The sequence below is a fragment of the Strix aluco genome, chromosome 5 (assembly GCF_031877795.1).
Source record: "Strix aluco isolate bStrAlu1 chromosome 5, bStrAlu1.hap1, whole genome shotgun sequence".
Taxonomy (NCBI): domain Eukaryota; kingdom Metazoa; phylum Chordata; class Aves; order Strigiformes; family Strigidae; genus Strix; species Strix aluco.
In genome coordinates, this window is record NC_133935.1 from 23,419,989 (window position 1) to 23,446,658 (window position 26,670).

General features: G+C 38.0%; 1 protein-coding gene across 12 annotated transcripts in view; it reads left to right on the top strand.

The window, feature by feature from the left end:
* The window catches only part of SOX5 (SRY-box transcription factor 5), a 297,407-nt gene that overhangs the window by 207,995 nt on the left and 62,742 nt on the right, over positions 1-26,670 (top strand). For all 12 annotated transcript variants that reach the window (XM_074826380.1, XM_074826377.1, XM_074826379.1 and 9 more), the window contains exon 8: positions 832-917. In XM_074826380.1, coding sequence (XP_074682481.1) covers positions 832-917 — 86 coding nt within the window. The remainder of the gene's footprint in view (positions 1-831; positions 918-26,670) is intronic.

Sequence of the window (26,670 nt, forward strand, 5' to 3'; positions counted from 1 at the left end):
AGTTTGTTTTAAGAAATCAGATACGTAAGGAGTGACCAAAAGTGAGCACTCCATAATATTAAAACATGCCTGTCTCCATTTTGATTTTTGCCATCTCAGGTAGTTTTTCTTTATAAATGCCTGCAATTTTTTCTTAAACCTTTAGTGGGTCCCTTTGTCTCGTTGAGCACAATGCAGTCCTTACTAAAACTGAAGTAGTTTTCCCTCAGAAGCAAAATTGAATCACAAGTCATGAAGTGGAGTTGGCGCGGGGATTTTGGAGGCTTGCATCTGATTTACTTAACTTCACGTGCTTTTTCCTGTTGCAGGATCAAACCCTGAAACTAAAGCAAGATTTTTTTACTCCCCGAAAAGAAAGGGAGTGCCATTTCTGATCTGTGTGAGGCTCAGTTTACTAACAGTGAGCAGAGTTTGGTTAACTTCATATTCTGGACAAGCTTGTAAATTTGTCCCCTTCTAATGCTGTGATCTTATCAAGGTTGTACTGTTTTCCTTTTCTTCTCCACCCCCATCTTCTTTCTTTCTTTCCTTTTTTTTTTTTTTTTTGAAGTGCAGCCTTCTGATCAATGTGCACTTTTTTTTTCCATTTCCCTAAATACATCATGAAAAAGGATGAGGTTTCCGCCTTAATTGCTTGTGCCTTTTATTCACATTCCTCTCTCAGCCAGAATTGTGAAAAGAGTGTTAGTAAAAGGCTGCACAATAGAGCTTTTCATTAGGCCTCAACAAGGCACACAAAAGAAGGCTTTTGGAAAGAGTGAATGCAGGACTTTAATTTGCAGGTGGAGAGTAGATAAAAGGTGCTGACGCCTCTATTATTCTCTTACTTAGGTGACCCTTACCCCGTTCAGCTGATCCCAACTACCATGGCAGCTGCTGCCGCAGCAACACCAGGCTTAGGCCCACTCCAACTGCAGGTAAGTCCGAAAACAATGCAGAAGAGGCAAAGGTTAAGTAAATATGAAAAACAGTTTTCTCTTCCATTTGAACACAATGCAATTAACAGGGGTTTTGCTCTGTACTCTTCACATAAAATTTGCATCTGAAGCAAAATAATCGTCAAATCACATACGTTTTCCTTTTATGTTTAGGGAACTTCTTGTTACCTTTTTGTGTCTTTCTTGTCAATTTAACTACTTCTAGGTTTATACTTCAGATTTCCACAGAGCAGTATGTTTGCTTGTCTTCTCTGTTAGATAGTTCTGATGCAGGCTGTAAATTCTGGCTAGGTGTAAACCAGCGAAAGGAAACGTATTGCTGGGCAGAAAAGCTCTGTCCTGACAGGCACTTTTAAACTGCTTAAAAGTCGCTTAACGTGATTATGTCCTTTTAGGCTGTAAGCTCTTCAGGGCAATGACTGGCCCCTTCTACAGTGTTTTATGGTACCCAGCACATTTTAGGCACTGCTGTAGTGCAGATAATTAGTGATTATACTAATTTAACATAGGCAATTAGAAAACAGGTGGAAAGATACTAAAGAATTTTTTTTGAGCTACGTGAAAGGGTTGGCCTGATAGCCATATGTATCTGATTCAAAACTCCCAATATCATTCTAAATTTTGGAGGTATTAGGGTGTCCATGGGTCTTAATGACAGCGGTGCAGATGTTCCTCAGATATTCCTGATCAGCCCTTGTCAAGTCATTGGAATTAAGCAAATGTGATGTTCATGTCCACAGTTTGAATTTTGTTACCTGCCATGTATGCTTTCCTGGTAGGATGAAGCTGGGTAAAATTTGGGACTAAAATGAAATGAAGATCCAAATCATCTCTAGTTCTGCAAAGTCTGGATTGACACTCTTCTGCAGAAACAAAAAAAATCCCATACTCTTCATTGCTAATTCGTCTCCCCACTCATTATTTGCCAAGTCACATGGAAAAGCAGAGCTTTATACCTGCTTGAAAAAGCTTAGCATTTATAAACAGTACTTCTAAAATGCATTCTCAAACTCAGTTTGGCCAGCATCAGTATGGAGTAGACTCTCTGCAACATCAAATATTTCAGTTTGGCCAGCATACGAGAGCGTGGGACATAGTTCTGGGGAAGATTTTTTTTTTTTTTTATTTTAACACAGCCAGCGGAAGTTAGCTGAGTTTCACAGAAATAGCTGCCAGTGTGTAAGCTGACACATTCCATGCACCACAGAGGTTAATACATTCATTCCTATTGTGCCTTTGTATGAAAAGCTACACTGTCTGTGTGTTAGTTTCTGATTCTGTGAGTTACAAATCCCGTAGACGGCTTAGGAATCATGGGAGCCATGAAAGTCATCCCTCTGAAATGAATTTTGAGGAGTAGTGTCAGTATTGATAAAGTGCTTATCATGCTCATCATGTGCCAAACACACATGAACACACATATGGAAAAAAGAGGGGAAAAAAGGAAAAACAAAAATGAAGCTGGCTATCAATGAGAAACTACAATTCTGAGTCGCATTCTCCTTATTTTTACGGTCTTTCAAGCTAGTCCTAAAATAATGCACCGGTGCTCCAGTTAGTTGAGAGGATGGTTTACTTTCATTTCAGGACCAGCTTTGGGCTGTATTGCTGTATGCAGTGTGCTGAAGTATTCTGATTAAAATAGGCTTTATCACAGTGACAGTTTCCTTATAAAAAGGTGGGCTTTGTGCAAATGTGACTGACTTCATAAGTATCTTAAGATGAGTTTAGGTTGTGGAAAATTTGAAAACTTCAAAGGCCTCTTGTTTCCGTGCAAAGAGAACATTAAAATGAAAGTATTGACTGAATTCACCTATGTTGTTTTGCTGCATGTTATTTAGTCTGGAATTACAGAGAGAGTTTGGCAGCCAGTCAGTGGGAGAAGTTCAAATTACTAACTCTGTAGACTCCTTCACATCTTTGACTTGATCTCTTAAGAGTGTGCATATGCTGGAAAAAATTTAAAGTTGTCTTTCTTCACATCTTAACAGTGATTTCTTAACAGTGATTTTTAGCTAGAGCCACAACCTGTCTAATAGAAATTGGACATGCATCTTAATTTCTGGTGTCATTTGAAAGAGTCAGTTAGGCTAGATGTGCTTTGAGAAAGGTTTCATGATATAGTACTCACCCATGCTAACATGAGTGGAGCTGAATCTAGCATAGCTGCTAGCCTGGAAGGATTGTGCCTTCCACACTCTGTTCAAATCCAGTTGAACTCAGTGATGACTGTTTCTTCAGTCATGAAGAAACATTCATGAAATTTGTCATGAAGAACTGATCCAAAACCACCTTTAAATGTCATGAGTGAGTGTGCAGCCATTATAGTCTCTTTCAAGGAGGAACTCTTCTTACCTCAGACGTTCCCCTTCATTACATATAACCATAGTGTTCCCTACCAACTCTCTGTCATCTGGTCATCAGACAGTAGAAGGTCAGAAAAGTACAATGTTCCTTCTTTTCTTCTTTTGCTATCCTCCCTATCACTCATCTTTCAGGTTTTGTATACTGAAAGCAGTAGTTTTCAGGGGAGATCAAAGAACCTGACACAATGCTCAGTTTGTTGCTCCCAGCAGAATTTGGTACACAGTGTTATCATAGTGAAGACAAAGCCAAGGAATTTTTCTTGTTTGTTTGTATAGCCATAAACATCCCTTTGTTATTTCATTAGAGAATTTTATGTCAGGGCATGGCTTTAGTAGTGTACTGTGAGATCAACAGGAAGTACTTTTTTATCCCTGATTGTCAAAATTGACTTTTCTTTTTTCTAAATGAAATGCATACTGTACTTGCAGAACACCTAACACCTGATTGTTTTCCTGTGGCAAAGATACTCTTTGTCAGTGAAAATGTAATCTCTCATTTTGAAATGCCCTGTTGATTCCCACTGACGGGTTTGTAATCTGAAGCCCTCTGTTTCTCTCCCTGCCTTTGAGTCCCCACTGGGGTATACAGATTCTGTCATCTGATATCTGCCACAATTAGCCATATGTGATTGTCTTTATTTCCAGTATCCACAGAGAGACTAATGACTCAATAAGAATGGAAACTAAAACTTACATTGTTAGATGTCACAAAAGGAGTAGATGGATGGGGCCGTGTTGGAGAAGCTGGAACTAACATGATGTGTGCTTGAACGTGTTCTCTGATAAAGGGCTGTCTATCAGCCCTGCATACTCATTCATACCCACATTTAATGATATAAATGCCACTTGAAAAAAAAGATTTTAGCTTTCCTCCATTAATGAGAAGATTCAGTCCCAAACATTGTGTGAAGTGTAATTTTAAAATGCACCCTCATTGCAGTAAAATCCCTCTTGGTTAGCATGTGAGTTTCTTATGTTTTTTCCCCCTGTAAATTTCATATATTCTTCTTCTTCAGGAGTTACGCAGCATGGTGATTCTGTTTCAAAGAGCAAGAACAAAACTGAATGTAGCCTTGCCACTGTTTCACTGAGTAAGGCTAATGAATCAAAAGTACTGCTGTATGCCATATATGAACGTGATGTTTTCCTGTATGGTTCAGCAGATGAGGAAATTAAATTCCTCCATCTTGAAGATCAGCATTTAAAGCTGTAAGCATAGATACCATGTAACAAGTTTTGCACAAAGTAAACTGGAGTGATTATTCTAATAACGGGTCATCTTGAGTATACCTAGTATAAAATAGATGTTTCCAGAAGTCTGAGCAAATTCTGTATAAAATGCTATCTGGTGGTTTCTTTTCAGAGAAAAAAGTAATTCCTGAGTGCTTTCTAAGCATTAGGAAGCAAAGGACCTGATCGCCTGATCTGAAAATTGAGAGGAGTCTGCACCATGGGGAGTGTGAATGATTCAGAGTTCCCAGATTGTTTGTTTGATAACCAAATAGTGGCAACGACTGATTAATTGGCAGTAATACAAATGCTGTATATACCCATAACTATATTGAAAGATAATGCTGCACGTATAATGACAGCTGCCCGTGTAATGTTACTATATGGACATTTTGTGTCCTGTCAAAACAGTATAGCAGTCTGATGTAATACAGACTTCCTGCAAACATCTACTCTTGGAAAAACACCCCAAAAAGTTTTGAGTGCCCACATTCAAACTTTCTTCCCTCTTCATCTTAGTATGAAACTGGACATAATGATTATTGGAGATTGTGTTCAATATTATGACCAAACCTGTCACTATACAGATCAAGAGAACCTCATGTCAGCATACGAGTGTGAAAGCATTAGCTGGGTCTCAGTTCTGAAGACCTGCCATTTGAAGAATCCTTAGCTATTTGTGTAAAGATGATGAGCAGATTTAGACCTCAAACATACCTGGAAAAACAATTTCGCCAAGTTTTTTAGTCTGCACTTTATTCGTTAAGTACTTGGATCAATTTTTTTTTCTTACTACAAACCTATTCTTCTCAGTGGTTTGGGAAGATACATACCAAGGACTGAATTTCAGTGGAATTTAGCATACATTGTCTGGACCACATTTGTAGAAGAATTTGGGCCAGGTGCAGGCACTGACGTAAGTGGCTAGATTTTGAGAAGAATTACACCCATTCAGAGTTTGATTGCTTCTCGAAGTTGTTCATCTTGCTGTTACTTAGGTGTCTGACTCATTACAAATTTTCCTTTGGAAAACCTTGCTTCTAGATATAATTATCTGTAGTCTCCATGTTTGCTTTACTTGAAGGAAACGGAAAGGATAGAGCTATTTAACAAGTATACAGTGACTGATCAGAAGATAGACTGTTCCAGTGGTCATATGAGTATTACATAAAACATCTGTTGCCTATGAAACAAAAATAAAGTATAAGGACTGCCTGCTCAGTCAGATGCCATTTTTTTTCTTACATGCTAGCTTCCCTTTGGCTTCTGCACCATTACAGAGATGAGCTACATCTCTCCATGTGACTGTTCAGGTTATTTCTCTGAAGTATCTCCTTAAGTTTCATTTGAAATGTTGCTGATGATAGAACTTTCCTTCTCTCTTAAAGAAATGGCACTATATTTTCATGCATTAATTGTCAAACTTCTTTTTTTTTGTCATCTCTCTTTCTGTTTTCTTACTATAATCTCCAGACATAACCAGTTTTGACTAGATTAAGCAGTTGGCCTTACAGTATTACAATGCCTCAAATCTGTGAAAGAAGACCCTGAAAAAACTGTTTGAACACTGTAGTGATACATCTGAATACTAAGAGCTTGATTCTTTCCTTGTATTGGGGAGCCAACTTGCCAGCACTGCAAAGACATACGAATTATTTCTGATTGAGAAGAAAAGTCTGATGCCCCATTATTGTCTCTATGGAATGTAGCCAAGAGACGGCAATACTTTATCCATTATTCATTTACTTTGCAATCTACACTCATGACCTCTTTGGGTTACTACTATAACCAATTCTCTGCGTACAAGAAGGTAAACCATTTCTTAGCAGTGCAAGGTTATCCTTCTATTTGTTGGGCACTGTCTACCTTTAAATACCATTTAAGCTGGCTTTTCAACAGTGAGTCAGTATCCTTTCACTGTTTGCTTTTCTACTTTACCTGTTCTCATTAATAGGACTCTGACTTAATTTGTAGGGAATGAATCATTAGTCCACAGTTTAATTGCAATATTATAATACTCATGCAATCCACTTAAGCATGAAAAAGTAGAATTAGTTTTTCAGTGTGAGCACACACATCTGGGGAAAAAAACAGCTAAGTACATGAAAAGCAACACTTCTCACTAGCATAACCAAAAGATGGCAGTTGTCCATCTGCCATTAGCTCAGTGTATTGCTATGCTGTTTCTGATGGCCATCACAAATAATGGTAATAATAGGAGTAATAAAACAACATAATGTGTATACGTTTTTGTTGGTTGCCCTTTTAAATGGTTTTTAAAATTCCTATGCTCAGGCAGATTCTATATTCCCTACTTCTGTCCACCACTTGTTTCTGGCTTTGTAAGTGAATGTGTTGGCCACTAGATACTCACCACCTGTTCTGCAAATGAGTAGCCAAGATGGCCATTCTAAAAGAGATCACTGAAGACCTAGGTCCAGTTCTTCAGCTAGAAAAATGGGGCATAGTACTCTTCATGTAAGTGAAGCTACAACCATCTAAACAGGGTGAAGATCTCTATGTGGGTGTGGGGTAAGTTGTCTTTGAAAATTTGAACTTTCTAGTATTTCTTACTTACAAAGTCTTTGTGATGATTTAAAAATATTTGTTAAACTGTATAACTAAGGTGTGGGTTGAGGGCCCGTTGATTGCCAAGAGCATTTTTGAGCAATCCCTATGTTTTTAAACAGAGAAGGATCCTCCCAATTAACTCAAAAGCAAGCCTCATAACACCAGGATGCAACTAGTCGTCACTTTCTGGATACCAGCTGAGATCTAGAGATTGTGATGAATTGTGTAAAAGCATGAACCACAAAACATATCAGCTCAAATAAATCTTGTTCATGGTGGGTAAATGTGCTTTGTAGTTGGTGTCTAAATAGCCCATACTTGCCTTTGATAGAATCTTATACAATATTATGGGTAAACTCATTATGTTCTATCAAAATAGATTTGAATGGAAATCTTGATTACATCATTTTATCGTAATCCAACCAATTTATGACAGACAGTCATTATGACAGACTATATATAAATGCATTGTATTTTATTGAGCACGGTGGGTGAACATATGCACGGTGGACGTTTACAGGCAGTAAATACACATGGTAAAACAATATCATGGCTACTCTGTGGGTTGTCAGATTATAACTCCCTCCCCAGCCCTCCAGGGGAAGGAATTAGCAGTGGTAGCATATTCTTTTTATCTAGATTAACAGTCCTTTCCGCATAACTTTCAGATTCCATCCATATCTATGAAAGATGAAAAAGACTGAAAAATGACCAGCCTATCTTCCTTCCAGTTGTAACTCAGGCCTGCTGTTTGCTAGCAGACCTCTGTCTGCATGAGTGAGTTTTCTTGTAGGTTAAAGAGACTGAATTCCCTCTTCCCCCTCCCTCCGACCCTGAGCCTGCAGGGCAGACAGACAGAAGCACACATATGATTAATACAGCACAGCTGCAGTAGTGACTCATTTGCATATGTATTAATAGAGGCAAAAACAACAATTCAGTTACATACAGAGACATTCTGCATACTAAAGAACATATGCAAATAGCCTGGAAAAAGTGCAGCCAGCATTTTCTCTGACTTTCCTGAGCCCATATGGGCTAGCATCAGAGCCTAGCAGTTTTCAAGAAATCCCCTTTAGGAAGAACCTGGTACAAGATGCTTATACAGCTATTACTCCTCCTCCCCCCACCCCCAGGTTCCCAGAAGGCATTTGACATTTGGACAATGGAAATAGCACAAGCAGTGTCTTTTCCATGTTATTTCGTATTTGCCAGCCTTCAGCTTCATATTGTTGTCTCTTTACATATAAGCCCCAGCATGAAGAAACCCAGTCCTTCGCCTTGTCTTACATATGCACACATTTATTCTGGTTTTCTTCTGCCTCTTCTCTTGTGCTGTTTCCATTTTCTTTTGTCTTTCTCTGTCTCAAGATTTCTCTTGACTTCTGTGAATTAGCAAAAGATGATCATTTCTGTCTTTTTCTTGTAGTGACCTTAAATACTCGTAATAGTATAATTCAGTGATTTTCTGCTAGGGGGCCATTAATACTTTCAATGGGTCTGAAAGTTGTCTCAGAAAAGTTAACCTGTTGTAGATAGGCTTTTATATCATGATACATTGGTCTTTGTCTCTACTAAGAAGGTTGTGGAGTTCCCAAACCAAAAAGGTTGAAAAACATAGGTGTTAAAATAGTTCATACTACAGGTCATGCGGATCTTCATAACTGGTACAGAATCTGAGTCTAGTAGTAGAAACAGATGTTCTCTAATCTCACAGGAATTTAATAGGCAATAGTTTTGAGCATCTTTCAAAAGCAGGTTGAAAGTATTTCAGCATTGGAATTTGGACTATAGGAAGGTTTACTTAAAGCTGTAAATAGATTCTTTAGCTATAAGTTATTCCCTATGTTAGTTTGTGTTATATCTAAAACACCAAGTATACTACACATATGTACTCGACATACTTCTTCGCACGGGCCATTCACACACTGTGATACACAACAAAATATTAGACCATAATCCATACAATTTCTGGAAAAGCGTGACATTTGACATTGTCCTTTATGGACTAGATAAATGGAGCTCTATTTCAACTTGAAAAGAGATAACAAGTCACTAAAAATTTTTGGAAACCTGACAAAGCCATTAAGATGCCCAACTGTCTTGTTTGGGTGTTTCAAGCAGTCTGAATTACTGGCCATTTGTTTGAAACATCTCTGCGGTGTGAGCAGGGAAAAATAGGTCATGCAAGAAAGAGTGTGTAACTGTCTGGCAAGCACACTTGCGAGGTCAGGTCATCCTTAATTTCTTTTCTCTCACAAAAATGTTACACTTCTTTCTTTTTGGGGTTAGCCTGACAGACGGAAGCAGATTACTCCTTGATTATTTATAAGGCATTAATTTTAGATGAAAATTGCTGAAGTAACTGACATCGTAAGTTGTTTTAACAGCCAGCAGAAGAGCCTGTTCGCAGATTGGAATATGACAGTCTTCACTTACACAACGTCCTGTCTAGGACAAAGTCTGAAGTGTATGAAAGAAGAGCAGACTTGAGAAGTGGAGGCATATATATCAGCTAAGACTTCGTTTATTCTTCTGTGCGATATAACTGGGACTTCAGATGGTTGGAATGGTGGTGTCAATGTTATAAATTCAACCAGCTGCAGGACAAAACCTGTGTCAAAATAGCAGCAGTGACAACACCTGTCTGCCAGAGTCTTAAACCAGAAGGGAAAAAACACCTGAGAATTGTCTTACAGTGCCCTGAAGTAGCTTGCATTGAGGAAGAAGTAAATAGCCACCTTTGTACATACAACTTGAGATAACCTAAATGATGCCTCCCTCCCTACACTGGCAACAGAGCAAACCTGTGAAGTGTTTGTGTTTCACAGAATGCTGTGTTTCATGGCTTACATTCGTTTGGAATTAGTTCTCCCTGGAAAGGTCTGTATGAAAAATCTGGTAACAAAACCAAAAAAAACATTTATTTTTTTTTTTTTCTATTTTGCGCCCTTTGCGCATTCCAGACACTGGGTTTTGAAATAGTTGGCTTACACTACTGGTTTTCCTATTATGTTGTTTGCTCTTTTCAGAGGGATGTTGCTGAAAAGAAGATTATATAATCATGCAAATAAGATTGTATAATCCTGAGCAAACGGTCCGGGGAGGCAGGAGGGGGAAACTGCAAACCACACTGAGTGGGGCTTGGCTCGCTGCAGGGGGACTCACTCTGAAACCATAAGCTGGGGGGTTATGGGCCTCCTGTAAAACATGAAAGCTGCAGTCAGACTAGTGAATTTTTCTGGATATTTTTGGAATTCATTGTCTTCATGCTGAGCTCTGCCAATAGTGCATATTTACAGTGCCTCAGCAGAACATCATGACAGACAAACACACAGGAAAACTGCAAATCACTAACATGCACACTCTTCAGAGCTTGCGGAACAATGCTACAAATAAGAACAGTGAGAAAAGCTGATTTACACAAAACTAACTACTTACTGACACTCACTTACTCCTTAGGTCCACAAATTAAATTACTACGTTTCATGCATCTCAAAAGTTAACACAAGAAAATCTCCCTTGAAATCTTGCTAGCTTTGTTGTACCTAGGTCATACGATGTCGTTTGTTGTTAGGTGCAGATTGGTATAATATACGAATGTGTAAGATTTTCAGTTTATGTCTTATTTCTTACTACAGTCTTGCTTATGACCGTCCCTTTTTCTGTAAAGTTTTAGGTAGTTTCCAGTTGACAAGGCAGAATGGGATAGAAATAAACCAACAGCATAGTAAATGTGTACACGGGGAGAATATCACTGGCCGGTGATACAAATTTCATACAGCAGGAACAGTGCAAGCCATTAAAAGTTCTTGTGCTTTTATTCTCATCCTCTCTTTCATATGTCTGATTCCTTGCCAGGGTTGACTGTTACCAGCCAGGATTATTTTAGCATCTTTTATGAATGTAGGCTAATATTAGGCACAGTTTGAAACTGTGAAATACCTAGTTAATGTAGACTGTAGATCTAAGCATTAGATGACAAACCACTGAGGTCAGGATGCATGTTCTAATCCAAAGTCATTAATTGAACTTAGCTCAATAGAAGATACCATAGTATCTGGAGATGTAACTTTCAGAGTGTTAAACTTAATAATTCTGTTGTACCTGGACACCATAAGCCTGTTCCTGAAGTTAAGTCAGAGTGCAATTATTTCCCCAATACCTAGGCTGTTTCCTCAAATTTCTTTTCTCCTTTCGGAGGTTCTTAATGTTTTCCACTCCAGAGGATTTTGTAAGATCAATATGAACAAGAAAATTGGGAGGCAACAGTACCTGTAGCTCCTAACAGTCCTCAAGGACTAGCTTTTATGTTCATAACCCACATGAGCTCTGCTGGTCTCTTGAGTTGGAGTCTAATTCCTAGACTAACTTTTAAGCATTCCTTTCACTTTGCAGAACTGACTTATTTGTTTGCCATTTTTTCCAATGGTCTGTTTCTGTTCCTGTCTGTTCATTAGATAGCTGAAGAGAAAAGTATTGCAGACTACTGGGTTTGGATTCCTTAACCCCTAAGCCATACAGACTGGTCACATCACAGATAACTTACCCAACCAGAAATATACTGCAAATTTGTTAAGTCATCTATCTACAAACTCTAGAATTATGGAGACCAGGGCTGTCAGCAAGCTGCTGTGTGAATTGTCTTTCCCTAATGGACACACATACAAATCAAATTAAAAAGCACAATTAAAAGCATGTATACAGGAAAGAAAAACATTTTAAAAGTCAGTGTGTGAGAAGCTTTGAAATCAGTATCCTATGTTTATCAATACAGCAGGAAAGCAATAAGAAAGTTTTAAACGCTGTCATGGTAGTAGAAACAGATTTTTAAAAGCATTTGCCAGCTATGTCTGCACCTCTGCATCTTGCTGTTTAGAGTGATTGCTCTCTCTATTTAAAACCTGCATTACAGCAGAATCTTCTAGCCATATTGCGAGCTGTACTTTGGTTTAGTAACCACAGCTGTGCCACATACTGCACCGGCAGCGGCTGACAGGGGCAATCTGTTTGTGGCATACTGAGGAAGTCAAATTGTCTTTGGGGACAGCCGGGGAGTGGCTTTTTTCAGCTCCTTCCTACAGGTACAGTATCTGTTTCTCCCAAAGGGGCCTGGGATGGCCAGTTTGCGTGCAAGGGAATGAGGTTAATCCCTCAGAGACGTGGGTGCCATGAGGGTTGGTACCCATCCCCATCCCTGATACACTCAGGGGCCTGAAAAGCAGCGTCCCTGCGTGCCTTCCCCCAGGTACCATGCTGGGGAAGGCTGGCTGTCCCCCAGCACACCTGGGCAGCAAGGCTAGCGGCTTTCTGCCCTTCAGAAGGTGAAGTGTCCACTCTGCAGGTTACACTTCTCTCCACACTGGAGTGTGAAAATAGCATCCAGTAACAAAGCCTTTTCTTTCTCTTTTCCTATTTTTTTTTCCCCCGTTCATGGCTCACAACACTTTACAGATTATAGCAGTGTGTTCTCCGTTAATGCACCAAAACATTACAGCTTGTGATAGTGTTACTAAAGTGTTTTGGGCCATTACCATAGAATACAGCAGCATATTTATTTCATTAAGGGAACCAAATGGATCTAGCTGAATTTGGCAAAAGAACATGGCTGAAGTCCTTATTTTATCTCCGATGTTGATTTTACCGCTAAACTCTGAACTTCTGAAAATTTGAAAATTCACAATAGAAACACTAACAGGCATACTACGTTTTGTAGTAGGTTAAACTGTCTTTACATGATCTCTTGCTTTCTCCACAGTAGTTCTGCATTAGTATTTGTTCAGTGTTCCAACATTTACTTTACAAACTTGGGCTTATTGATGTTTAGGGTAAGCAGTATGTCATGTATGTATAGCTTATATTTAACTCACTCTCCTGCTGTTTCATCAATAACTGCCTTGGACTATAGTTTGGTTTAGGCCAATATACCCTACTCATCCCATTCCCATTATCATGGCAGCCTTGCTTCTTGCTCTGTGCTGGTCTGATACACTGGTGGTGAAAGTAATAATATGTGTGTTTGGATAAGGTTTTTAAAGAGGCCTGAAGGGATTTGGGAGCCCACGAATAATTAATTTCTTACGGTGGCTTTGAAAATAGGATATATGACATTCACACTTAATCCTTCCTCCTTTCCACAGCTGTTTTATTTTTCCTGTGATTAGTTTTGTGGAAAGGAAACAGTCATCAAAATTGTATCAGAATGTTTGATGGTGAGGTGGCGTTCATTCGGTAACTCAGTTTTCATTGGATACAGTGAAAGATGTGAGTACTCAGTGTTTCCTACCTCTGGTACGAGCTGGCCACTCTCACATTTGTGTGGAGCTTGTGTTTCAGTGCATGGTGCTTGCTTTCACTTTGAAGCGGGAAATAGAGAGAATGAGCATAATTTCCCAGCATTTCGTGTTGTGTACTAGGATATCATAACCCCTATACTTGTGCATTAGAATTTCATTATTGCACAGGCGTGGGACTCTGACCAAATTGAATGCTGCCTCAAAAGCAGTGCTGGGTACCCTGGTTTTTATCATACTGTGTGGGCATGGGTAGATGAACTTGTATACATGACCTCAGCTCAGACAGTAAAAGTTGGAGAAGAAGAGATTCTAAAATGAGCCATGGCCTACCCAGTTAAAACTCAGAGTGTTATGCTTAAATTTAAGCATTTTCTTAAGTCTGATTGATTATTTTCTTTTATGCTTTGCTTCATTCAGATAACTTCATTTCACTTCACATTAATTGCTGCTCTGAATCAGGTCCTTAATGGATGTAGGATAGGGAGGTACTTTTACGTCAGATGTTTCTTTCGTATCACGCTGTGTGGCATTACTGGTTTGATTTCACTAAAAGGTATTCACGATCAAGTGTAGAAAGGAATGAATACTTAAAAAAAACTCAGGAAATGTTAGATTAAAAAAAAGCTGATTTGTCACTTTGCTCATTGACTATGAACTGAATAGACTTCTAACCCTTAAAATACTTTCTCCCCCCTTTTTCTTTTTATTGCCTGGAATCTTAAGAGCTTTATCATTTGCAGTCATAAAATGAAAATATACACCAAACCCTCAAAGGGCAAGTATGAAATTAAATTATATTTGGGCAGCTGTAACCTTTTAAAACGATCAGATTCCAGTTAATGTATTTCTTCCTGTTCCGAGTGCTGCCATGGTGTTTGATGGTGGGAAGCAGTCCAAAGGGCATTGGGAGATAATAAATTCACTGGAAATTTCACCCTGAGGCGAGCCTCGATACACCAAGGCTTCCATTTAGTGGGACTGACCTAAAAATCTTGTCACATCCAAAGGTCACTTAGGTTGGGGTTGGTGTGTCCCATCTATCTTTCCCTGGTGCAAAGAATGACAGCTGAGCTCATAAACAGTCATCAGAATATGGAAGACAAGCAGGGGGGAGAGGGAGGAAGGATAATACCACTGACAACTTCTTAGATTTCCTCTAAGTCAATGAGAATAGATACCATCTTTGGGGTTGCTTGTTTCTGTTACTGCAGATATGGCAATTCAATTTAAAGAGGTTACAGCTAACTGTGGAAGTCTAAAACAAGTGATTCCCCCCATGTCTGCAAATGCCACATAATCCTGCTAGTACACAGTATACTGTCCCTGAACATTTCATACTTTTTACCAGTCTTGTTAGTCAAAACCATTTACAGTTTATACAATGATTTACTTTCAAGGTCAAAAGTCTAAAAATCTGTCAGTAATGACACTGATAGGTGTCATCTATAAGAACAGTGATTCTAAGGGAAACAATTTGGACAATGACACTAGTTATAAACAGTACTTGGAAGGTAAGATGTTTTCAGTCTTAAGAGAAAATCTGTGATGTACATACTCCGGGATGTTACTTATCCTAAAATCATTAAAATCAGTATAATCCTCCTACACAGTAAATTGAAGCAAGAGGCCTTTCAGGATTACTGTTTTCTTCCAGTCATAGTTCTTACTTCTGCAATGGGAAGCTCCAGTGGATCCTTCCTATGCTTGCAGTATATTAAATATTTGGGACAGGGCTCGGAGTTGCATAATAGAAGTATATTTGAAGGAAGAAGATCTAACTTATCATAATTGGTCTTGCTTAATTGGGGATGGTCCGTGCAGCATATGTCCCTTGTATCCTAATGGTGTGAATCTCCTTCTCAGAATTCCCTAAGAGGAGGAGAGAGGCTGTCTGCCAGTCACCACTGTGATGCAGGTGTCAAAGATTCCCTCTTCTACATCCTATCTTGGTTGGAAAAAGAAATTGTAGTTGGTGGTCAGTGTCCTTTTGAAATGTGTTAACACCCCACTGTTGGAAAAAGAATACTACGTATGGTATAAGCATTGTTCTGAGTCTTTTTGGAACATTAAATTGAAGATACAGTTTTAAAAGGAATGATTACATAAAATCAGTGTAACCTTGGACATATGAGAAAAAAATCAGAATGAAACACCCGTGTTCCAAAATTTGAAGATACTGAATAAGTTAGATATCTAACTCCTCCTGGGAGGTTGTTGACGTCTCTCCATGAGTTTTAGTAAATCAGATCCTTCCGAAGAGGATTGTAAATTGTATGTTCCTTTGCTTGTTAAAACTAAATGGAGTATAACTGTTATTTTCAGAAGTATTTCACACATTCTTACAAACATACTATATTTGAGGCAAACACAGTAAAGAAGGGCAAGATTGGCCAGCTGTCAGTGTTTGTCTTCATTTTTCTTGGGTTCACACTCTACTTTATGTTAACATATATGTTCTCTACACAAATCCAGAGTAATTTTCAGGCAACTTCGGGGGAGTTATATGCCCTTTCCCACATGTTCTGTGCTGAAAATGTAGGTGTATGCCTTACCAGTTGCACAGTTTTGAGGAAGACAAAGTCACTTTCCATCTTGTGTAGCAAGAAAAAAAGGAAATGTGTATTTTTCATGAACTTCAGAGAGAACAGATATATATTTCACTTGAAAAAATTCATCTGCTAACACAAAGTTTTAAAAATGACATAGACATGCTGAGCACAGACTAGCTAGTTTTTTTCCTGGTTTGTACTCAGGTTGGTAGGATGAGAATCATCTTTAGCCATGGGTGCCTAACATGTGTAATTCATCTGGCCTAAAGTTGCAGATTCCATTCTAGTTTTTATAAAGGGAGCTGAGGGTAATTAGCTCAGACCTAGTCAGGTGGATTCCCCACTTACCCCCACTTCATGCCACTTTTCTGCTGTGGTTCAGTTTCCTTTTTCATTTGCCCAGGCAATTCCAGTTGTAAGCAAGTAACAGTGGACAATAAAGTCAGAATATTTCTGTGATTGCTGGTGGAACATGGAGCCTCAAGGCCAGCTGACTTTGTATTTCTGTAGTAGTTGGAATTTGTGAAAGACGCTGAGTTGAAGTCAGTGCAGACAACTTTTTAACCACCAAATAAGTGTAGCTTCCCTGTGTCAGTGAAGTTTTCCATCCTTGGAAAGAGTAGATATCCCATTGTGCTGTTTAGTGCATTGCTTTCCTACATTATCATAGCCGTATTCATTCTGTTTCGTGCCAGGTGACTTCGGACAGTTGACAGTGATCCTGAAGTATGTTGATGTTGTTAAATGCATGATGGAAAGATAAATGGTGAGAATAAGGATTGTATTTAATGCCTGCGATAGTGAGAAGTGCTTCTATGTTACCTTAGATGCTCCTTTTATTGTAGTGAGTATGATCACTTTGACCAAAAGCCTGTATTATGCCATGATATTAACAGGAGAAGTTGAGAGATATTTTACATTTGCTGACTTTGGCAAAAGCAAGATGTGTCCCTGCGTAATGGAGGACTGTACTGTTTCTTGCATTATTCATGCTTCCCACACTGGAGTCACAAACATTGGGTAATGTTAATACTTGTCATGGAAAAATTTAATTGGCAGAAATGTTTAATATATTAGCGATAGATGGGAGGGCCCAAAGAGACCTTCCCTGTTCTGGATTGAAATGTGACATGTAATTAGCGATAAAAGAAGGCACTGTATGGAGCGTGTCATTGCTATACTGAGGGAAGTGAGTAGAATCCCTGCTTGACATTTCCCAGTCTTTCCTGAAATGGAGATGTATATACCAGTTGCTAACTGAAGAAGCAATGAATACTGTTCACCCTCCCACTGTAATGAACAGCCAGTCTTGGAGCAGCATAAAAAGGGTCAGTCAAATAGGTCGTACATCATATACGGAGACAGATGTTAGAACATATTGTAATGGATTGCTGTGCAGTGTATGAAGATGGCTTGTGGAGTACAGGGATGAGGGAGAGAAGCTATCAGCAATGTTTTCTGTCATGGTCACTGTAAATATCCAAATTTTTGAGGAAAACTTCTGAACACAGGAAATCAAAGCATTAGCTTTGTGTGTAGAATGACAGAGGTAGTAAAGGAATAGAAGCATGAGTCCCTCTGTAATACTTCATATAATATGAATATGTCTAGGTATTATCTGTGCTCTGCCAAAGTCAGTGTTAGCCTTGGAACGTGTGAGTATTTTACCTGAAAAAAAATTACAGAGCTTCAGACTATATTAAACACAGAACTGTTAAAATAGCTTCTATTTTAGCAGCGCCCCTAATTCACACCCACTCAAACACCTCCTCGCTCATTAACCCCATCATCAGACCCAAGTAACTCAAGTGAAATGAGATGGCATTAGGAATGAGGTAATGAACAAAGATTTCTGGATAATGTTATTACTTCATGATAGCAGCTCTTGTTAGTGTGACTACAGTTAAGAGCTTCTCGGTATTTCCATTGCAAACTCTTTAGTACTCCCACCCCTTTTGCTTTACAGACAACTACTCAGCCAGAAAAAATTTAAAATTTGATTTTACATCAATTTTGGCTGTTGTTTTGAATTGAAAAGAGTTTAGTGTTTTGTTACTGCTTTATAAAACATAAAAATTGCTGTTTTCTTCCCTCCTAATCCAAGTTTCCAGATGAACAATTTAAAATATGGATTAGCTGTTTTTATAACCCAGCCACATTATTAACAATTGAAAAATGTTTCCTAAGCATGCACACTAATTTCAGTACTTAATGTTTTTGGACAAGCAGATCCACCTTTATGTTATAAAAAATTCCATACTAAAAATTGGTGCGAAGGGGACAGTTTTCAAAAAACACTGTTTTCGCTCAGGACTCTACAGTTTTTATGTCTTTCTTTAAAAATTTACTCAGTGCCTCAAAAAAATTGGGAAAATCAACTTTAATTAATAGTCATGGATGGATCAGATGTACTAATGGATTATAGAGCTTGTTATTAGTTAAGGAGTGTTAATATAGTGCACATCACTAGTTGTAGAATACGTAGCTATGTAGGATCCTTTAAGAGATGCGTTTGAGATTACAACCCTGTTGCCAATGAATGGCATCCTTTTTGCCTGAAAAACAGGAGTTTGGAGAGATGTATTTCTGCATTCACCCTATCTAGACCTAAGAGCAAAATTCTGTAGCATTAAAGGAGAGAGAGGACACTTCCATATGGTTGCCGGGGTAAGCTGGAAGAGTCTGGGATTTAACAGCTTTCATCAGGATGGAAGGGTGGCAGTGGAGAAATGTGGAGAACGTTGCATTTCCCTTGGACAGTCTGATACTAAGAAGTAGGAAGCTCGCACTTGATATGGGAACACAAGGGTCCAGCAGCTCTTTGTTATCCATATGGACTGGTAAAACTAGAAGGAGCCATTGTATTCCTCTTAGCTGAGTGTAAAGTACCAGAGTTCATCATATAAGCTGCTCTTGTGCTTGGGTGATGCATAGCATGTGAAGAACATAAAAGTTAAAGACGTAATTCCCTTAAACTTCGATTATGTTATTGTGCCTACAGCTTCTTAAACCTTGAGTACAGCATGTGCCAAAAGAGGCATATTGGCATGAGTTTCAGGCTAGATTTAAGGCTTTTCATGCGTGGGCTGAAGTCTGAACATGCAGTGTCATTGGACCTTAGTGTTTGTGGTTTCATTGTAGTCAGAGTCAGAAACTGAATCCTGAGGGATTTCAGATGTTTTCAGAGACCACGTTTGGGGGAACAAAGTCTCTAAAAATTAAGAATTAAACTTCTGTATGTGTCCTAATGGAATACGCAAGTGTCATTCTTCCCATTACATCAGTGTAAGCATGGAAATAATGAGATGAACCAGAAAACAGCTTCTTATGTTATTTCCTGAGAAGTTTGCCAAAGCTTCACAGAGGTTTCAGGCTCTCTGGAGTTTTATGGGCTCCATTGGAGGGGCAGTATTACAGACCACACCCATTTTTATCATAAAATCAAAGAATAAAAAGATTGAACAGCTATTGAGCTGTTTCTGCTACTTCATTTTGGTAAAGGGGGACTTTTATATAATGAAGCAAACTCCAAAATAATTAAATTAAGGACTTTTCTTCTCTATTAGCTCTCCTCCACAATTTTAACAAATAATGGTGCTTTCCTCCACATACTCTAACATGACCTCTTTGTAGCTTCTCATCTCCTAACCTCAAGCATCCCCATTCAACAAATACGCATTTGATTTTTTAAGCATCTAAGTTATCCAGCTTATGGCAGTGGGGCTAGTTTGAAGTCAGGCACTTCTATGGGTTTAAAGTGGATAGGACTCCTTGTTGAGAACATTAGAAGGAGTCTGACCGTAGTGAAACCCAGATGGTCTCTGTTTTGGAACACAAATCAGATTTGTTCTGATTCAGTGAGGTTCAAAACGTTCTAGATCAAAGTTGGGCCAATTTCTGTGTCCTTGGTTGGAATTACAGTTTCCTGCAGGTCTACTAAGTTTGATTGACCTTTTCTGCAGGCTTTGTCTTTAGTAATGCCTAGAACACAAACGCTCTGTGGTAGAAGTAGAGGGGATTCCATGTGGCTTAAAGCCAAAGGAAAATTACATGTGAGCTGGAGCTTTCCACAGTTCTTGTCATGAATTCTGCTCTTGAGGAAAGGGATCACAGGAGGAAAGGAGAATGGTGCCCTGTATTTATACCATGACTTCATAATAGGATCCCATAGGACGAGGTAGGACTTGACAGCTTTCTGGAAAATTAAGCTTTTGAATGAGCTGAGTAGATGTCACTGAGCTCCTGTACACATCAGATAACCAAGGAACAATGTTCATTTATACTTCCAAGGACAACAGATACAGTTGTGTGGTACTCCAGGTTCAGAAATACTCTTAATAGGGAAGCAGACTAGAAAGAATATGTTTCTCATTTCACTGTTTGATACCATAGTTAACAAATGAAGGCATAACCATGGGGGACCTTTAGGAAATACACCGGGAAAATTATCCAAGTGAATTTTTTTCAACTCATTTTGTTGTTTAATTTCTTTCTTGTCCCCTCCCACACACTCTTAAGTTGGTAATGTGACACTGTTGCTTTTGGTAGGTGATTGTCATACTTCTGCTACCTTTGAGAAGGGACTTCAGTAGTTTAGGACTCTGTTCTTACCGCAGTTTGTCACAAAAGAGTTACTAGAGCAGGCTGAGTGCTGTGGACATGTGCTGCAAAATACCTATTTCACTACTTTATTCCTGAAGAAGAGGAGGGACAAGTCACCAAGGAATCTTACAATCATCAAGATATAAGAACCTGATACCATAGCAGCACTGAAGTGACAAATCCATGTTCCCAAAATAAGAAATGCAGTTGACCTTAATCTTTCTACTATGAGCTCTGCACTTAACTTCAGGAGAAACAGAGTGTTCAGATTTGAAGTAATTAATTCAGTATCAGTCCTAAAGCAGGCACAGAGTTTTCCTGACTTAATTCTCTGTTGAATGCAACAACTTAAAATGCAAACAGAAAATCTATAAATAAAAACTGGAGAAAGAGTTGCTTAAGGAGATGTGTATAAAATTGTGAAATACCTTAATTATAGCTCAGCATTCTGAAATACATAGAACCTTATTTACAGTAATTCAGCTGGCAGTGTTTGCTTATTAACTACTCTAGTCACTTAATGGGAAACAATGAATGATTATATACAGTACCAGTCAAGTAAAGCAATGTAATATGAAATAAGTATTTTGTCAAATGGCCACTCATAGAATTTTGTTCTCTCAAATGGGAAATTACACTTAGGTGGAGTCAGGTGCTCTAAGCTACTTGCCAAAAGTCTGGATATATCAAAAAATAAGCTCTTGGGAAACATACCTGTGGTAAACAAATAGGCAGTAGTGAGATTTTTCCTACAAGAGTATAACATCTGTGCCACTTTACTGACTTCAAGCTTCTAATTTGGAAAAGCTGTACTGGGACAGAAATCTCCATGTGGAACCTTCATACAGACACTTCATCTTCATTACAGAATAGTCAGCTCTATTCGTTATTACAGAATAGTCAGTGATAAAGGTAATGCAGTTTACAGAACAAATGCCCCTTCTTCTTAAGTTACACATCCCTGTTGTTTGTTGGTCTTCCACATTACCACTGCCCATCTTTACTGTATACTCCTTAAGGAGTACGCTGTCAAAAGTATGTCCTTACTTTAAAGAAATTCTTTTATCTTTTTTCCTAACAAAAGAAGTTCTGTTGGCATAAAAATAAATAATAGTAATGACAGCAAGAATACATTATATTCTGGTGCTGCACAACAAACTATAGGAATAAATTGTTCCTAGATTATTTTTTAAAATATGTACAATATTAATTACTTTCCTTGAAGGGGACACTGTTCATCTGCAACATTTCATCCAACAAGCTTTTTCCAAAAGACATTATCAAGTTTCCTCTCCAATATGCATTCCATATAGTCACTCTATTTCAATTACTGTCATATGGTGTGAACATGGTATGTATGAATATGTAGGCCACTTGGGCAGTTTTCCAGTTAAAAGCTCTTCATTTGTTAAGAGCAGGCAATCTTAAACACACTCTTTACAATGATATTTTATCACAGAAACTAACAGATCTTATTAACCTCTGATAGGAAGTGTCTATTGATAAGTTCCTACAGTTACATCCTGTAGAAGAATTGTCTTTTTGTTAAGGCATGGGACAAGGGAGCCATGAGGTCTAGGCTCTAATCAGGAGTTTCCTACAGTCTTCCTGTGTTGCCAGTCAGTTGATGTCATGGGTACTGATTCTCACCTTGCTAACGTTTGAGTGGCATTTATCCATTGACAGAATTAAAGACTGCTTTTCAAGGAAAACTGAATTTCTTAAAATTTTGTGGTTAGTGTCTTTCCCATAGAGGCTACTATAAGTACAAATATAGTTGTACTTTATCTAAAATGATTGTCCTATCCATCAAAATTACATTACTTTCTAACAAAACTCAGAGCTACCATAAATTGTACCTACATTTTTTACTTGCTTTGCTTGTAAAACAGCAGATAAAGCGTTGTTTTGAATGTATTGCGTGATGATAGAAGTCTTTATTACTTCAATGCAGACTTAAAGCTCATTCAGTTTTTCAGTGACCTGCACTCCAGCCTTGTTTCTGGATGCCAGGGATCCCCAGTTGGTCATTCCATGGAAGTTCCAAATGAGAAAAGAACTAGTGCATTCAGCCTGGCATGGGCAAAGCGGTCCTGTTGACTACAGTGAGATTATTCTCAGAAATAAGGGCTGCGGGCCTGGAACCTTAGGGATCAGCTAACAGAATCATATTTTGTGGAGACTTGTGGTTACTGGTTCTAAAAATGATGTTTTTCTAATATGAGAGAGATGGTGGTTACAAGGCAGTGCTTGTAACTTGCATGCAAGAAGTGTATAAATGAAGCCTTGTTCTGTTTGTGAATGCTTTACAGTTTTTCTAATGAGAACTTGTTTTTCTTAATGTTTCTTTCTAAGTCTCAGGTTTTTAAGGCTAGAGAGACTATTAGATTGTCTAGTCTGACAAAAAAAGATGTAAAATATTATTGGGCATAATAAAACTCTTTGTTTAAAGTTCATCTTCCAGAAGCACATCTGATCTTGACTGAAACATCAAGAATCAAAACCTGCCATTTCTCTAGACAGTTCCTCCAGTTGTTACAAATGCTCTGATTAAAAGCAACATATTACTTATCTATTAATTTGCTTAGTCTTAACTTTCAAATATTTATTGTTGTTCCTTGATTCATGATTTACTTAACTGTCTTTCTCCCTTAGGCTAAATACAGAACAAAACTAGGATGAAAGTTTTCAAGGGAAGTTAGCTGGTTTCTGTGGCCACGGGAAAGAACAGTGTAGCTTTTCAACATTTAGTGTATCTTCTCTAGTCTCTGTGTGGTCCACAGTATTGGAGAGAATTCATCCAGCTTGCTATTTTTTACTTTGTGAATAAAGGAAACACTAGTTCAGGCAAGGTCCCCTGCCAGAAAGTCTCTGTGGGACATATGCATACCTCAGCACTGGCAGCCAGGGCAATTTCTTTTAGGAAATGGGTGTGATAAAGACGTACGATAGGTAGAACAGTAACAATTATCCAACTCCATTCAGAATTCTAAAGAACAAAATAAAACCAAAATAAACCAAAATACTTCAAGTGCATCTCAGGATCTCAAGCTATACTGTTCTTACCTGAAATTAGCCCACAGTTAATGCTAGCAAACTCAAGCACTGAAGCTGAGTAAAATTCACTTTGCAATGGGTTCTTTGGGCAAGATTTTAAAGGAGCTTATTGAATTTGTGTTCACATATTATCTTTGTTTTCTGAAAATCTCCCTGTTGGTGCAAACAAATGGCACTTTAAAGCCTTTGCTGAAGTTTTGAATGTACAATTGGTGTGTCCCTTTGAAATGTTTGACTAACAATCTTTGAAGGAAACTCGAGCACGGAAAAAATGAAAATCTGGCATTTGTACCTTTCAGATATGTAATGAAGAGCTAAATGAAAAACTTTTTTCATAGAAGATGTAGAAAGCATTGCTACCAATCACTAATGAGTGCAGCTTTAATTTTAATTTCTATAGTTAATTTTTTATCTATGTTGTCACTATCTTTAACAACCTATCTTACAGTACAATGTATTTCAAATGTTTAAGTGAATTCCTTTTTCTTTCTAATTCCTTGTGTCCTTTTTTAAATAAAAAACCCACCTGAACAGATCAAAAATATCAAAAAATTCTGCTATAATCAAACACTTCACATGCTTTATATAAGCATAAAATTTGAGATAAAGAAAATGAAATTCATATATTCTGAATGAGAGAATCTCAATTTATACTATTTTTTCCCCCCAGATTATGCGAAATTCAAAGAGCAGGGCCGTTCATGTGTATATTTTTAATGATGGGTCTCAGAATGACAAAGAAATTGAAGTGTTAGATCAGTCAACAGTTCAAACATTTAAGCACAGTGGTTTGTAAATTCATCACTGTAGTAACTCCACTGAAAAACTAGTTAATATCAGAAACAAATTTATTGCAGTAGCTGATTCAATTTCCAGTATCACCTGTCTCTCTCTGTGTTTTTTTAATAACAGCTCTTAATCTCTACTGTTCACTAATAAAAGTATTTTAATAAGAGATAATACTATAATCCAGATGCCTATAGGTGCTTGAATCAGCTACCTCTGCCTATGTAATTGCTAACACTTTGTTCAACCCTTTTTAAAATTGCTATTAAATCTCATTCTCATTTTCTGTATTAATAGAACAAGAATTCATTTTTACTGTACCCTCAAAGCAGTAATGAGCATTGTTAACATGTAACAACAATGCCCAAGGGGAAAGTTTTCAAAGCTGATCTAACCTTAAGGCTTTGCTATTGATGTACTACAGAGTCATCAAGCCAAGAGCTGTTAGAGCTAGTCCATTTGGAGAGTTCAGCTGAATATTTCTGCTTAATATATTGGAAGAATTATAAATAGTTTAGGTGGTGACCTACAGAGAAGGGGGAATTTTTGTTTAATAGCTTTAAGAACAGAGGGGCAACATTAAAAAAATAACTATACCTCCTGCTCATTTTAAAGTGTATCACATTGTGCTTTTGTTCTGATGATTTTGCTTCCACACAGATTTTCCTAAGAGGTTAATGAGAAAACATTAACAAGGCATGCAATATTGCACATGGGCAGGGAAGCTGAAACATAGTTATTTAGTTATAAACAAACAAGAGATGTTACTTTTTAATTGCTTTTTTAGAAGCCCAATTCTGCCTTCTTGAGAGAAGTATCATCTATGTTATTAAATTCAGAATATTATCCTTATTTTATTTATTATGTATACCAAAAAAAAACTTTGCTAAAGCAGTAGTGCTTCACTGATGCCTTGGTCACAATAAACCAGTCAATACCCTATAGATTGAAGATCCTGTATGAGTTGTAGTGCGGAAAAATTACCTCGAGTGCTAGAATTTGAGATTGAGCCTTTAGGTTAGCTGAAGGTAGCACAAGTGGCTTCAGGAGTCTCTGTTTGGGGTACAAATTAAGAGGCTCAAGAATAGTTTATTACAGCAGCAATACAGAATAATATAATTTTCATTGCACTTTTTGAGGTCTTGGTTTCATTACTGTGAAAAGTATAAGGGTGCATTTTAGATGATAGTTGAATGTTTCAACAGAGACCAATTCATACACTGTTCTAAAATCCGAAATTCTATTGGGGAAGCAGGGTTAGAAATGTTCTTTTGTTGGAGTTCAGTTTGTCTATGAAATGAATGCATAAATTGTTGTCATTTAGCCGTCTTGATTCATAGCACTTGGTCACACCATTGCCCTTGGGTATAAGGTAAAGGTCATCATGTCCTAAAACAACTAAGTATGAACAGACAAGTTCAATAATGTCAAAGCTCAAAAATATTGACAGTCTAAGAAATGTGCTGCATGTTGTATATTTCTGTCCATTTTTTCAATTTTGAGGGGGGGAATATAGGAGCAGTCTTCCTGGTTAAATAGGATTCAGACCCTTGCAATTTCATAAACTACATGGTTTTCATTTTAGAGTTGGGCCTGATGTTGCTTTTCAGTAAAATAGTTGGCTTTGTGTTGCAGGAAGAGACTTTTTAAGAGGGTACTCTAACAAGGGGCCTCTTATAAGATTTTATTTAATGTTTGTTTTTAATTCTGAAAATGAGTTAAATAGAGGTGAGATGTTGGATCTGATAACAGGAGGACCAAAGTTTGTTCAAAGCATGAATGAAGGCTTTATAGGTTTTCTTCCACCCCTCCTTCCAGATTACTCCACACTATACTGTGTGCTTCACTCTCTTGAGGTATATCTGTCCCTGAACTGAGAATAAGACATGCATTTGAAATTCCATATATTCCAATTATCACCTAAAAATATGGCCTCCTGGGCTGTTGCATAGGGAAATTCATTCCCCATGCTTATTTAGTCTTCATCTGCTTTGCATGCATCGTCTAAAAGGTGGTACTGTAAGGAGGAACCATGGCTTCTCAGAGACCACTGAACAGGTGTAAGATAGTACAGATTCTTGGACACCATGTTGTGCATGTATTTCATATAGTTTGGTTCTTGTGATTCACTCTTTGGACCTCAGCAGAAGGTTGAGAGCTATGTTTGATGTAGAGATTTCCCTCTTTTTTCAGGGTAAGCATTCTTTTTGAAAAGTCTTCCCCCAAGGCTCACAGAAGTTTCAGGGAGGCTCAGTCCTCAACAGGCTGATCCCTG